The 14358-nt window shown below is 35.3% G+C and overlaps 2 protein-coding genes across 4 annotated transcripts; one reads left to right on the top strand and one right to left on the bottom strand.

The window, feature by feature from the left end:
* Positions 1-1782: 1782 nt before the first annotated feature.
* On the top strand, positions 1783-5060 carry LOC105176717 (COBRA-like protein 10). 2 transcript variants are annotated; one of them, XR_016063802.1, is made up of 3 exons: positions 1783-2770; positions 2997-4640; positions 4843-5060. XR_016063802.1 is itself a non-coding variant. In XM_011099615.3 (2 exons), the coding sequence occupies exons 1-2, from the start codon at positions 2161-2163 to the stop codon at positions 4418-4420; spliced, it is 2034 nt and encodes a 677-aa protein (XP_011097917.1). In that variant the 5' UTR covers positions 1783-2160; the 3' UTR covers positions 4421-4822. The 2 variants fall into 2 exon arrangements, 1 of the variants encoding a protein (XP_011097917.1); XM_011099615.3 differs by lacking the exon at positions 4843-5060 and having other exon boundaries at positions 2997-4822.
* Positions 5061-7608: 2548 nt separating this feature from the next.
* LOC105176716 (rab GTPase-activating protein 22) lies at positions 7609-12852 on the bottom strand. Of its 2 annotated transcripts, XM_011099614.3 has the most exons (12): positions 12459-12852; positions 12252-12368; positions 11553-11648; positions 11047-11150; positions 10732-10955; positions 10434-10556; positions 9891-9979; positions 8933-9038; positions 8732-8829; positions 8313-8564; positions 8069-8152; positions 7609-7983 (listed from the first exon to the last, which is right to left on the bottom strand). In XM_011099614.3, exons 2-12 carry the CDS (start codon positions 12342-12344, stop codon positions 7972-7974), a joined length of 1281 nt encoding a protein of 426 aa, XP_011097916.1. In that variant the 5' UTR covers positions 12345-12368; positions 12459-12852; the 3' UTR covers positions 7609-7971. The 2 variants fall into 2 exon arrangements, with proteins under 2 accessions (XP_011097916.1, XP_011097915.1); XM_011099613.3 differs by having other exon boundaries at positions 12252-12851.
* Between the last annotated feature and the right edge of the window lie 1506 nt (positions 12853-14358).

The raw sequence follows: 14358 nt of genomic DNA, 5'->3' as shown, positions 1-14358 counted from the left end.
TCAATTATCTTCTTTATCCTCGCGTCTTATAACAATTATAATATATATAATCGATATATGTTAAATACCGTAAATTTTGAGTAAAATATACATAATATTTGTATGTTTTTACCAATCTTTTAATATTATATTTACATCAAAATTCAAACCTTCCGTTTATTTTCTTCTAAATAATTAAACATTCTAATCTCTCGAGGTATATATCTAATTCACCAATTAGTTCATAAGAATTTTTATTTTATCAAATTCCTCATATTTTTATAGTTGCCATTCTTAACAATATTTTTTAATTAAATTATTATAAAGATATCATATTTTTTTTAATAATCATAATATTTTTTAAATATAATTTTCTAATATTTTCATAAATTTTCAATTAATTTCTCGCTACTATAAAATTTAAATTAAACACCAATACATATAATTAACCTTTTGTTTAATAAACCCGATGAAATTGAGTAAATTAATTATAGTAATAATTCAAACAAATCAAGTAATTTAATTATTCAACTATAATATTTTTTAAACCAAACATGATATTTAATTAATCACTAATTTAAATAGTTAAACTTATAATTTTTTTATTTAAAAATTACATCAAATAATATAAATTATATTTAATAAATATATTAATCAAATAATAATTTAGAAGAATAAATATTAACCTGTGTGCTGGGGTCACGGACAGAAATGAAAAAATTTAGCTCATCTAAGTTACGTGTGCAAACAAATGTTACTTTTTTGTTTTTTTTTTTATTAGAAATGGATTGGTAATCAAATCACACGTGCACATACTCGGTGCCTGCCCTATTTTGTACCATGCAAATCTTATAATATATTTATAGAATAATTACATTTACACCTCTAATTTATAATTTATTTATATAAATTATTAATGTATTTTGCATAATTACAGAAACTACTCTCGTTAGCAAAAAAAATATAGAGGTAATCTGTGTGATGATGCTAATATTTTTAGGGTGTGTGTGCAAGTTTTTAAAAAATAAGGGATTGTTTATGTAAGTGATAATGATATTTTGGTGGGTGTATGTGTAATTATCTAAAAGGTAAAAATGATTTGTATAAATTAAGTTCATGCAAATATTGTCTGTATGTATATATATATTATAACTTTTATGAAATTTCATTTTTTTAAATTTATATGATTTGTTCCTAAATAATTTTATAAAGCTTCAATTCAGTCTCTTCAAGTTTTAATATATTCAAAAATTGTAATCTAATAATTTATTTGTGATTAAATCTAAATTTTTTTAATAATTACTAACTAGTCTTTCAATTATGTATGAAATCTATGGACGTTACATATTTTCCTCCCAATATTAGGAAATACTACAAAGAGCTCCATGTAGTTTGATAAAATTACGAATATTCCTTTATTGTTTGAAAAATTACCAATATCTACATAAAAAAATTGATGAGGTGGATGAAAAATTGTTCCACTTAATTCATAAAAAATAATAAGAATAAATTTCAAAATAAGTAAAATTATAATTCATAGTCCACAAGGGCATTCTGGTTCGTTGATCACAGAGCAATGATGAATACGTAATGGATTGGGCTAATTGTGGGACGACTATTAAAATCAGGAGTATAAATAATTTCTCAAATGACGAGGATTATTTATAATTATACAAACACTTATAAAAACTCGTTGTAATTTACGGTGAATATTTCATTCATTAATAATTAAAAAAACCAAACATAACATAAGTAACTAGAGCAAAAACCACCCACCAAACTCTCTCAAAGTTCCAATGGTAGTATTACAGCCTTTACCAAAAATAGGAACACACTTACAACCTTAACAACATGTAATAAAAACATACATATGTGAGGGGGAAAGAAATTGTGACATAGTTATGTAATTAATGTATAGATACATATGCATGAACGTTGTCTCCGCAACAAACGGTGCAACTACTGGAAGAGAATTGGTTGAATTGAGTACCTCAGAAATGGCTGTCTCTTATAAGCCTCACTCACAACCTCTGACATAGTCTCTTCTTCAGGTTTGAATCTGTGTAATTCACATTATCTCTCTTGCACCGGCAGCTCTTGCATAGGGGCACTTGCTGGTGCCTCATACATAAATCAAGAAATTCAAAAAAAGAGAAAGGAAAATTGCTACCCTTCAGACACATGATGAGGTTCAGACAAGAATCATCACACATGATAAGGATACCATGGGACATGTGGATCTTGATTGCATTAGCCCTGTTTTGTCATAGCATGATTGGGGTATGTAATGCTCAAGACTACGGTGATCAGTCGTACACGCCGCCTAAGGAGGCGCAGAACTGTAATGGGATCTTCATATCATACAACTTTCAGGGCAGGGAGAAAACGTATCCGCTTGTCAAGAACGTGTCGGCTCAGGCGTGGTCATTTAGGGCCTTGGCCACCGTGTTGAATACGGGGGCGACCGAGCTCAAGTCGTGGAAGCTTTTCGTAGGATTTCAGTATAATGAGCTGTTGGTTGGGGCTGATGGGGCTGTGATTTTGGATGGGGATCCGGAAGGGGATGGGGATGGGTTCCCCATTCGTGTGGGGAAGAATGGGACGGTGCTGGCGGGATATCCGCAGGCTGATCTGAAGACGGCAATCGACACAGCTGGGGATTTCACGCAGATGCAAGCTCAGGTTACCTTGAAAGGGACTCAATTTGGGGTCAGCGCCAAAGCTACTCCCTTGCCCAAGTCCATAAAGCTTGCCAATGATGGTTATGTATGTCCTAAACTCACCAAGAAAGGTATTGACAATCTTGTTTCGGATCTGTTTTTTTCTGTCAATTAGCATAAAATGGCTTCTCTGTGATTGCAAATTGTTTTAGAGAAGAATTGCTGCGAGGGATCGTTGATTCGTTACGTGTTGGATGATCTTGTACTCTTTCTTTTCATTGTTAAATTTTGCATTATGATGAGTCCTTTTCTTGGCTGTGTCTGATAGTTTATTGGATTTGGATTTGAGTTGTATAGGTGGTTACATGTATAGCTGTTGCAGAAAGGACCCGAAATATAAACCAAAGGAAAAGATCACTAAAACCAAGTTCCTCAAACGCCAACAGGGCGATCTCACCATGACTTACGACATCGTTCAAGCTTATGAGGCATCATATCATGCACAGATCACTATTGACAACAACAATCCGCTTGGTCGTCTCGATCAATGGAACTTGACGTTTCAGTGGATGAGAAACGAGTTCATTTACAGCATGAGGGGAGCCTATACTCACATAAAAGATCCAGCTGAATGCATTTACGGCGCACAAGGACAGTACTATAAGGATTTGGATTTCTCTAATGTAGTCAACTGCCAAAAAATTCCTGTCATCTCGGATCTCCCGTCTGAGAAAGAGAACGATGACAAAGTTGGTAAGTTGCCTTTTTGCTGCAAGAATGGTATTCTTATGCCAAAAACGATGAACGAGACCAAAGCAAGAGCCATTTTCCAGATGGAGGTTTACAAGCTACCACCTGACATGAATAGGACCGCGATCACCCCACCTCAGAACTGGCATATCCAAGGCCGCCTCAATCCGACCTACAGGTGTGGTCCGCCCATCAGAGTTGATCCAACCGAGTTCCCAGATCCTACCGGACTTCCTGCCATATCAGCAGCCATCGCAAGCTGGCAAATCAGTTGTAACATCACTAGTCCCAAGCCCAAAAAAGCTAAATGCTGCGTCAGCTACTCGGCTTATTATGCTGATGGGGTCATCCCTTGCAACACGTGCGCCTGCGGTTGTGATGAAGACACCCGCTGTGACGCCAATGCGCCCGCCCTGGCTCTTCCTTCAAATGCTCTGCTTGTGCCTTTCGAGAACAGAACCGAACTTGCAAAAGCGTTCTCCCACATTCAGCACAAGAAACTGCCTAAAAAACTGCCTTGTCCTGATAACTGTGGAGTGAGCATAAACTGGCACATTGATTCAGATTACAGGACTGGATGGACAGCAAGGGTAACTATTTTCAACTGGGAAACCACACCTTTCGTCGACTGGTTCTCCGCCGTCCGGATGAAGAAGCCCCAAATCGCTCTTGAGAAAGTATATACTTTCAACGGCACAAAAATGACTAGTCCCAGTAACACCATTTTCATGCAAGGGAATCCAGGGGAGAACTACTTGATGGCAGAGACAAACTCAAGTAAACCTCTAGTGGAACCGAGAATTCCAGGAAAGCAGCAATCTGTGATCCAATTCTCCAAGAAACACCTTCCTCATCTCAATGTTGTAGCAGGGGAAGGATTCCCTTCAAAAGTGTTCTTTAACGGTGAAGAGTGTGCTCTTCCCAAAGAGTTTCCTAAACAAAGTCCTGCCCATCAAACGTCGGCCGGCCTTCTTCCTGCAATACTTGTTCTTGCTCTCTCTTTTCTGCTCTTGACGGATCGCTTGAACTGAGGAAATCTGCAGAGGCTTCTTCCTAATTCAATGCTGCTTCCCCAGCTCCCATGTTAATAAATTTTTGTCTGGATAGTTTTTCTCTGCAAGAAAGTGGAGACGCTAGTGGCATTTGAAGAGGAGATAAAGAACCACAGGGCTGTGGATGCTATCACACTTAAGACATTATTGTTTCAGCAAGCCGATGAAGAGATTTGAATAAAAGTAGTTTGTTATATAGGTATTTCTCCTTGTTTCTAAGAATATTTATACTCTTTTCTTTAGCTTACTATATACAGATGAAAACATTTATTTCTTAGAGTACTTAGCAACAGACTAACATGTTCTTATCTTTATGATCATGCCAAGAAATTCCTAAAAATGGACACACTGTTCATTTTTTACTATGATCCTGACAATGCTTTGCATTTAAACGTGAACAGACAATCCATGCATCGGACTTCTGTCAGAATACTTCACAAGAGTTTAAGACAACAAGAAAACTAGTCTTGGGCTCATCTGTCTTGTTTGCATATTCTTCACACAGCAGTATCTGATGCAAAATGGTGCCTGTAGTTCTTGAGTTTTTAGTTGTTGATGTTAAAGTTTCTTCAAGGATAGATTCCTTGCTAAAATATACCAGAGTATTAGCTTTGTTTGTTTTCATTTTTTTCACTCTTTAAAAGATGGTCAAACTTTGTTTGTTTTCATTTTTCACTCTTTAAAAGATAGCCAAACTTTGTTTGTTTTCATTTTTCACCCTTTAAAAGATAGCCAAAAACACATACATTAATAGAAAAGGCAGAGCCAAACATATTAAAAACACTAAAAACTGCACATGAATATCTCTCTCTTTCTCTTTCTATATCAACCAAAAACAAAGAAAAACACCTTAAAAATGGAACCAAATAAAGCCATATAGATGCCCCAAAAGGCGACAAGAATGTCTTATTGTTTCATGCTAGACCAAAAAAATTTTTTAGCGACGGATATTTGGATCGGCCACAAACTGTTGCAATTTTGTTGAAAAAAAATTGTGATGGAGTGTACATAAATGGGCAAAAATGACGCAATATCCGTCTCAAGATTTTGATGAGAGGCCACAACCTTTATTGCAAATGCTGGAATATTCCAGGAGAGTGCTTTATCGCAATTTCTATCCAGTCCACAATTTGTGACAGACTTTGAAATGGAACATCCTTCTCACTTGAATTTAACTAAAATAAAGGACTTTGGGACAGATTACCGTGGGAAATATGTTGGAAAATGCTTCCCGAATTGCTACTAATTTGCGATGAAAATCCCTATGCCGCAAGTTTTGACATGGTTTGCAATGGATTTTCTACGTTCTCTTCTTCTGTCTCAATTTGCAATTGTAAAACTACAAAGGTAACATGATTCGGTCCAAAATCCTTCACGAATCCATCACAAATGGAACTAAATTTTCCATGGCAAAAGTAATAGCTATATCCCAATGGTCATTCTGTTGTCCCAAATTCATTTTTGAGTTCGTCAAAACACCTCTATATATTAGAATCATCATTCATTTGCATTTCTACACTCTTACAACATTCAACATAAACAAGCTCTCTCTTTTATTAAATATTGATTTTTCTTTTGGTAATGGTAAATTTCAATAAAAACATATGATCCCTCTATAGCTCGGCTGAAACATAACGCTAAGACTAAGCTATTTTCCAAATTCTATACAAAACGGATGATTGAAGAGTCTGCTGTAGCCCAGCTCCAAGAAACACATCCTCAATTGCTCTAGAACAATTTTGGCCACCAGCTTTGCGCCATCGTTCTTATCCTCGAATCTTGGTTTGGTCCTTTTCATCCATGAGTGATACACAAGTGCTGCCAAAACTGCTCAAGTGAGTGTGATTGAGTTATACTTTATCGATTGTTATTTGTATAAAGTGTATTATTACCATAGGTTTCCGTTGCTAGGACTGATCATCATTGTAGGATATGTATTTTTATATAGAGTATGAAATTCCAAGCAATTATTAGATCTTTGTTGACTGAGTTCCTCTCTTCCGCACGCCCACTCTCGTTGTAGGGTCATCATTGCATACCCTATAGTTACCATCACCGCGGCTATCCATAGCCGGTTCTCTACCTGCCGAACTATCCACAGGTTGTCTTAAGAGCTTGCCACCTCCCACGTCCGATCACCCATCCCATCTTATTTTTAATTTTTTTTTTTTGGGAGAAGTTTAAGAAACTAGGCGGGGAGCAAAGCCTCCCAAAGGGTCTTGGATGCAACTGAGTGCATTAGAGAAGAAGGCGTTGTGGTTGTCAGCAACACACAGTTGGAAGAAACGACGGATTTTGAGACGGGGTCCCAATCTCCATTAGGCACCCAATTTTTTGGGTATCCGACCAATTGGGTACTCGTTAAGGTTGAGTACCCGAATTTGGATACCCCAACCTTTTTCTTCTTTTCCTTATAATTAAATGTGAGAAAAAGCAGAGGCAACAAAAAAGTATATTTGAAAGCACTTTCTTTTTTATATAAATTACAATAAGCTCCCATAAAATTTGACAAAATTACGAATGTTGCATTATTGTTTGAAGTTTTACAAATACATATGATGTTTGATAAAATTATGTAACTCTTGGATGGTGGTCAGTGATTATCAACTTTGCCCTTACTGTCTTTTTTCTTTGGAAAAAATAAAAATTATAAAATAAATCGGATGAGGTGGATTAAAAAATTCAAAAGTTGTAAAAAGAAATTATTCACTTAGTCCACAAAAGAATTTCAGAAAAAATATAAAAGTAAGTGAAATAATAGTTCATAGTCCACAAGGTATTTTGATCAATTCACCACAAAAACAAATGAAAATATAACGAGGACCAACAAATTGAGCTAGTTGTTCAATGACCACTAATATTAGTAATTTTTAAATAAAAAGAGGATATTTGTATTTTATTTTATATTCTTGCCATTTAGCTTTTAAAGTGAGTCAGTAACATAAAGTGTAACTCGAGAGGTGCAATGTAAATTTTAAAAAAGTTAAGACGTATATTGGCAATGCGTCTAAACTTTAGGAGATATGGGTGTAATAATCCTATAATTTTTTTCAGCATACTGTAGGTAATAATGAGGAAAAAAAATTCAGTAAAAACACAAATTGGCTGTCAAGATGTCCTGTTCCAGAGGGTGGTTGAGGAAGACAAGCGCCCTACTGATTCTACGGTCAATCCCAAAATTGATGCTCTTGCATTTATGAATAAATACGTATGTATACAAGAATCTTGTACAGAAAAAATGTGCTTTTATATATCTCCAAAAAAAAATAAAAAAATAAAGTGAAAAAACGTATCAGACCAGTAGACCACCTCTACAAGAAGTGTCGTCGACTAGCATTCAAAAAAAATTAACAAATAGTTTTACATACAGCAATGGTGTTTTTTAAGGCATGCTTGCCTCCTTCAGCATGCTCCTGACGAAGTCTCTGAGATTGGATTTGCATGAAAACATCCAAGTTGTTCGTTTCACGCAGGTGGTTGTTCCTTGGCTTGGCCAAGACGTTTTTACATGGGACCAACGTTTGTCCTCGTCAATTCTTTGCCTGATAGCACAGTGAAACAAACTGAGTGAGGGGAAACAAACAGAGTCTTGTTTTGATCCACTAAGCAGAATGGTTGAGTTAATACCTTTTTTAGATACTTCTTGTGAAGCTTCATTGCGTTAATGCATGCTTTCTTAGCATCGAGGTTACCAGTCATGTCGTTCAGTATCTGAAAATTTAACGGCACATCAGTGTCATAGCGCTATTGATACATTGCTTTAATGTGAATACAAAGTTCTGTATGGTTTAGTAATATTTTCTATATACAAAAGGTTAACGTACTATCAGCAAGCTTGTCGAGAAAATTTGTGAACTGGTCGAGAGCTAACCTTAACAACATCATCTAATCCGCGGGCCTCTGTTAGCAGCTTAGTACTCTTGTCCTTTAGGACACTGGCTACAAGAAAAACTGAAATAGGGAGCGGTGCAGCGCCTCCGTTTCTCATATTTTCTCTTTCATACTTTCCGCACTGCTTCCTCGACTTGCCCTTTCCTTTCGTCCCGTCTGGTCTTTCACAGGCTTCCAAGTCCTCCTCGTACATGAGGAATAAATCAGGGTCGTATTCAAGAGCCCACATCATCTGTTGAAAAGATCAATCAGCAAACGGAAGAAGAGCAAGAAAAGAAGGAAATTTTTGAGGAGTATCTCGTACACTTTTTTACGATAATTTCAGCGAATATAACAGATACCTGAATACTGTTCAAGAAAGCCTGAGAAGGAATGCATGTGCAAGATATGAAAAATTACCTCCCAAAGATACAGTGAATCACCAAAAGAGAATTCTCGACGAAACAAAACCATAAGCATTCGGAAAGCAAAGAGATAATCACCCCCGCCTAGGGTCTCTGTTATCAAGAAAAAGATGCCATGTCTGTTACTTCCGCTATAGCATCTTCATTGAAAAGTTAGAAAAGATGGACATATGGAGAAAAATTTGTAGAGGCAAACCTAAGTGCTGATGAAGTTTAGGGTCAATAACTTGTGTCACTGAAGCTAGATTACTAAGTTGCGACTCCACCCCTACAGAGTCCTCAGTGCATCTGAAATTTCCTCGCTTTAGAGGAGTTTCAAGAAACAACGTATCATAAGTAGCTGAAGAAGTAGGTGAAAGGCATTAAAAGACTGCATAAAAATTCATTAACTACAGGTCTGCAACACATCATGGAGAACATGAAACAAAACCATTGTAGTTTCACCAGGCATACTAAGATTAAGAAGGACGATAATTGCTCTCACAGTGGTCATCAAATTGAGAGAAAGACATGATTATTTGTATATCCAATAGTTACTGGGAAAGGCGAACGTCTAAAGAAGGAAGCAACTTCATTATCAACTTTTTGAACACATCTCTGACATTTCGTGTAAAGTTAATAGTTCTTCCATTTATAATTTAATTAAGGAAAAGAGTATCAAGTTCACAGATGTCATTTGCACATCATGTGAGAGGAGATAAGCAATGGAAAATAACATCATATCAAATTAATTTACATGTTTTATACAATCTCTTCATGCAACAGCTTATTTGGATGTGAAGTTTTTATAAATCCTCAGCATCACATAGTTATGATTCTGAAAATTCATTCAATAAAGACGTTTTTCAACGTATTTTCCAAAACAAAGCAAACTTTCATTTTTTAAAAATGCTAAAAAAAAAAAATTCAAGACCCTTTGTTTGTTAAAAATGAACCTAAAATTTTAACAAGGAGAACTGATTGAGTCACTGAGACAGATTACAGCAAAGAAACCGGGGGAAGAATATCCTTTTAACAGAATACAGCTAATTTTTCAGATATCTGGCAATACAGAGAGGTTCTTAGTTTACAAGTCTTAACAAGAAGGAATTTGATATCAACAACAATAATAAAGCATCACATATGACAAATGAAAAGGAATAACGTATGATTACCAATCTCCGCATCAGACGTTCAAAGCACCAAAATGCATCTCCTTCGTTCTCAAGGAGCATAATCATCGGGGAGCAAAGATCACTCATACCTGCTCAGCATGCAAAACTTCAAAAAAGAAGCCTATTTTTCAATTACGAGATATATAACTAGTATTCAGTTCACTGTTATGCTGAGATAAGTAGCATCTAAAGTGTATATAGGAATATAAAGACCAATTCCCATTCTTTAGTAGAACCAGACAAAATATGAGAAATAATTATCGTTTGCTCTTATACTTTGAACAAAATCGAAATCCTGTGGCGTATAAGAATAAAGTATTTTAAGTTATTATGTGGTCTTGTAAGAAACCAAGATGACAAGAGTCATCATTCCATAATTTGTTATAAGAGAAACTGGTGGGATGCCAACTAAAAATATGCATGTGCAATATGAACTAGGCAATTATATTAAAGGCAGAGGTATGGAACAATTTATGACATTGCAAACACCTTGGTCTGTCAACTCAGGTAATAGACACATTGAAGTTAAATTTTAAGGCTAACCTTGGCAATAGCCGACGTCTCCATCGAACCAGGAGTAGACAGACAGGATATCCCAAAGTTTGGCCAAATTCTCTTGACTCTCATAAAACACTAGCGTCCGGTCAGTACGAACCACATCAAGACCTGGCATAAATATTAAAGAACAGATGACGAATCAAAAGAACATGGGCAAATGACCATATATATAGAAAGACATGCATATGGCATATACAGACACACAACTAATGTCATGTGTGTTTGCTGAGCCACTGACCATTAGATATGAGAAAAGCAAGGAAATCATAACATAAACATAAACCTATTTGATGTAATGTTAGTTTCCACTCAATCTCTTTCTTGCTCATGGGAACATCCGAATGCTCCTCAGCCCCATCTTCCTTCGCAAGACTAATTTGCTGAAGTACAATTGGATCCTCAGTAGGTTCACCATTTTCTTTAATTATTGGTGCAGTGACAAACTTTCCACTTCCAATCAATGGAAACATCTTTTTACACACTTCTTTCAAAATTTCGTACTTGGCTCTGAAAGGATACAAGGGAAACCGCATAATGTTTATGTTGAAAACTGAATCAGATATGGAAATAGATTGTTAGGATGGTAAAAGAGAGATACCTTCGCTGTTCTCGTATTTCCTCACGTTCCTCATAAGTGCTCTTAGGATCATAACAACCCAATAAAAATTCCCAAACTTCACCTCTAATTGAAGGGTGAATGCCCTATTTTGCCACAAACAACAATGACAAGAATTACCTTCATAATCATAACTTCTTCACAACACACCATGTAGGAATCAGAATAGATTTCTCATCTCACATGCAGTAATGATAGCTGATCTAAGACAAAACAACAGATCAAACAACAACAACATAACTTAAAATTTCTTTCTTATCTTATAAACTTACTGAAGTAAATAGAAAGATTGCTGAATTATGTTTCTCAAAATAAACTGTTAAGTTCCAAAAGTAGAAGAAGAATCTTTTGTTAAACAAGGAAGCTATTATGCATTATGCAACCGAGAAAAACCAGGTATCATCATCACAAAGCAAAAGTCTTGAAGCAGGTCTAGGATCATTTACCATTAAAAGCAGTAGATAAACACAATCCAGGCAAAAACTTACCCCACGATGAATTCTATTCAGCGTTTTGCCTATGTCAAGAACCCCGTCTGGAGCGAAAGCAGCATTCCATTTCCGGGCACTTAAAGTTTTGCCAGCCTTTGGAAAAAGAAAAGCATCAGTCAGCAGGCAAACAAGATCTCACATGTAACAATTTGATCTAAGCAATCGTAATTGTTCAACTTGTTGTCAAATTAGCGTAAAAAATCCCAAAGCTCAAATTAACGTTCATCGTCTATTATCCTTAGCTTGACATGATGTCCTTTCTTTTTTAAGGAAAAAAAACATAGAGAGAGAAAATAACAAATGAACAAGAGGGCAAAACAACCACATCATAAGATGATCCACTACCCCAGATTTGCAAATGCAATCCCCCCGACTCTTAGGATTATCGTTTATCCTCTATTAACTCTTAAAGCAAATCAAAATTCAAACAGGACCAATTCTCTCATCAGGACACCGTATTTAGAGGAAATCGTAAATGTATTATTTGATCATTCATGATCGAACCCGCGAAAATTTCTCAACCATTTCTAAAGCTAAAACAGATAGCCTAAAAAATAAAACTAGAATGTCATTTATAATATTTTTTATATATGAAAAAACAAACAAACACACACTAACGATATCAAGAAACTCAAAAGGAACATAACAGAAGTTTAATACAACAAGTGAAAAGAAGATGACAAGAAACAAACCAACCTTGATCCTGAACTTGCTTTCAGGAACATCTTTGCATTCAGGGCGGACCTGATAATAATCATCAGCTGGGGTTCCTGGGTCCCTCCACATCATTTTGTAACACCACCCACAAACGATCTTTTACGTCGAAAAAAGAAAAAAGGACAATCAAAACATGAAAAAGTCTCCTCAAGAAGTGAGGCAAAAATCAACAATTACTCCCACAACCCTGATAAAAAAAGTTCAACAGAACAGCACCCAGCAGCTGGTTGCTTTTAGCAATGACTCAGGGGACCCTTTCCAACCAAGAAAACCTGAGACCAATAAAAACATGCAATAATAATGACAATAACAAACAAACAAAAAGACGAGTTGGTTGTTTTCTTTTTTGGTTGTCTCTGATTTATTTTAGCAGATGGCGATGTAGGTGAAGAAGGTGATTCTTGCGAATGTGCGACCCGACCCAGACACCCAATCCACACACAACGCCTGTTTTACGCTTTAACGCTTCTGAAAGGGTTAACCTCTCTCTTTGGTTTCTCCCTTTAAAGCGTACTCAATGTAACTGGTGCAAGCACCCTGCGAGAATGCCGCGCCATCGAGCGACTTCGCGTCCACCCGCCTTGTTTCCCGGGTTTTTCAAATGGTGGTGGAGGGTGGAGCGTCCCTACCACGCGCTAAAATTAGAGCGTGATACTGGCCCTGTACGGGTCGGGCCAATTGGGGTAGAATGGACCCCATTGGTTTCTGATTCTCTTAATGGGCCAACAAAGAATTGGGCTTATCATTCCTATGAAGCCCATTAAAAGGAGAAGCCCGGATTGAACCAATTGGGGCTCAATATTTTCTTGGATACTGCCCCATTAACCAAGGTTTATAGGGGTGGAGGAATGTCAAAATAGGACAATTTTAATTCAAATCAAGTTTCCCGTAACAAAAGTTAATTAGATGGTAAGTACAATACACTTGACATGTGATTGATATACAGTTGAAAAAAAATAATCGACTTATTTTATAATTAATTTGATTTAGTCAGATCTTGCTAAAAAATTTCATAAAAATATTAAGTTGATGATTGATCAAAGGTCTTTTCCTCCTATTGTGTGGGAGTTACATTATTAATTACTCATGAAAGATTGAAGCTTTATCTTGCTTTTACAATATCTTTTGAAGTGCCAATTTAGCAACCCTCAAAAATTCTTCAAAAATAACAAGATCTCGAGGTTTGACATAATTATCACCCTTCGTATAGAATTAGCCCATTATATATAAAAAAAAAAATTCAACTACTTTAATTGACCGAAGCTGAAATCTCATGGCTATAAAGCTGTGTGTTCGAATCACTCAAACATGTGGGCTGTTATCATACTTTAATAATTAAATTAATATTATTTGTGTTAAGGGTCTTACCTCATTTAAATTTATGCCCAATATAGACCCATTATATTAAACCCTACCCACTCTCTCAAGACCCAATGCCATTATTTTGGACTTAATTCTTTGAGTTTGGATAGAGCCTAGACTCTTTTTTTTTTTTTTTTTTCTTAATATTATTCGATAATATTTGATATTTTTTTATTTAAGATAATGTAATTGAAAAAAGCCAAAATAATTTATTTTTTAAAAAAGAAAAGGGAAAGTATATTATATACATATTCACTACAAATTTAGTTAGATCAAAATCAATAAAGTGAGACAAAATAGATTAACTATTTATATTTGGATTAGCAATAATTTACATATCGTTTATATTAAATTTATCAATATAAATTATCTTTTATTTTTTATATTTACTCATAATTTATCAATAATATATTATTTATTATATTGTTTAAAAGATAATCTAATGAAATGACTATTAGATCTACATATTTGATAGCAATCAAAATTAATATCACAGAACTTTAAGCTTCAACTCTATCACTTTAACCAAACATTATTACAGGATAAAATTTTTGTAGTGTTTTAAATTTTTTTAGATTTGTTCACTTGAATTTAAACAGATTGATAAATGATATTCTAATTGAATTGAGTACATAGGCCTATGAATATTGATAAGTAGCGACCCTACTCAAATTTTCAAATTTATATTCTTTTATGGATCTGAGTTTGGACTTAGACTTAGGTT

The sequence above is a fragment of the Sesamum indicum genome, linkage group LG13, assembly GCF_026168435.1.
Source record: "Sesamum indicum cultivar Baizhima isolate 11 linkage group LG13, ASM2616843v1, whole genome shotgun sequence".
NCBI classification, from domain to species: domain Eukaryota; kingdom Viridiplantae; phylum Streptophyta; class Magnoliopsida; order Lamiales; family Pedaliaceae; genus Sesamum; species Sesamum indicum.
Note: the sequence above shows the minus strand (reverse complement) of the source record. Positions and strands in the feature narration are given on the sequence as shown.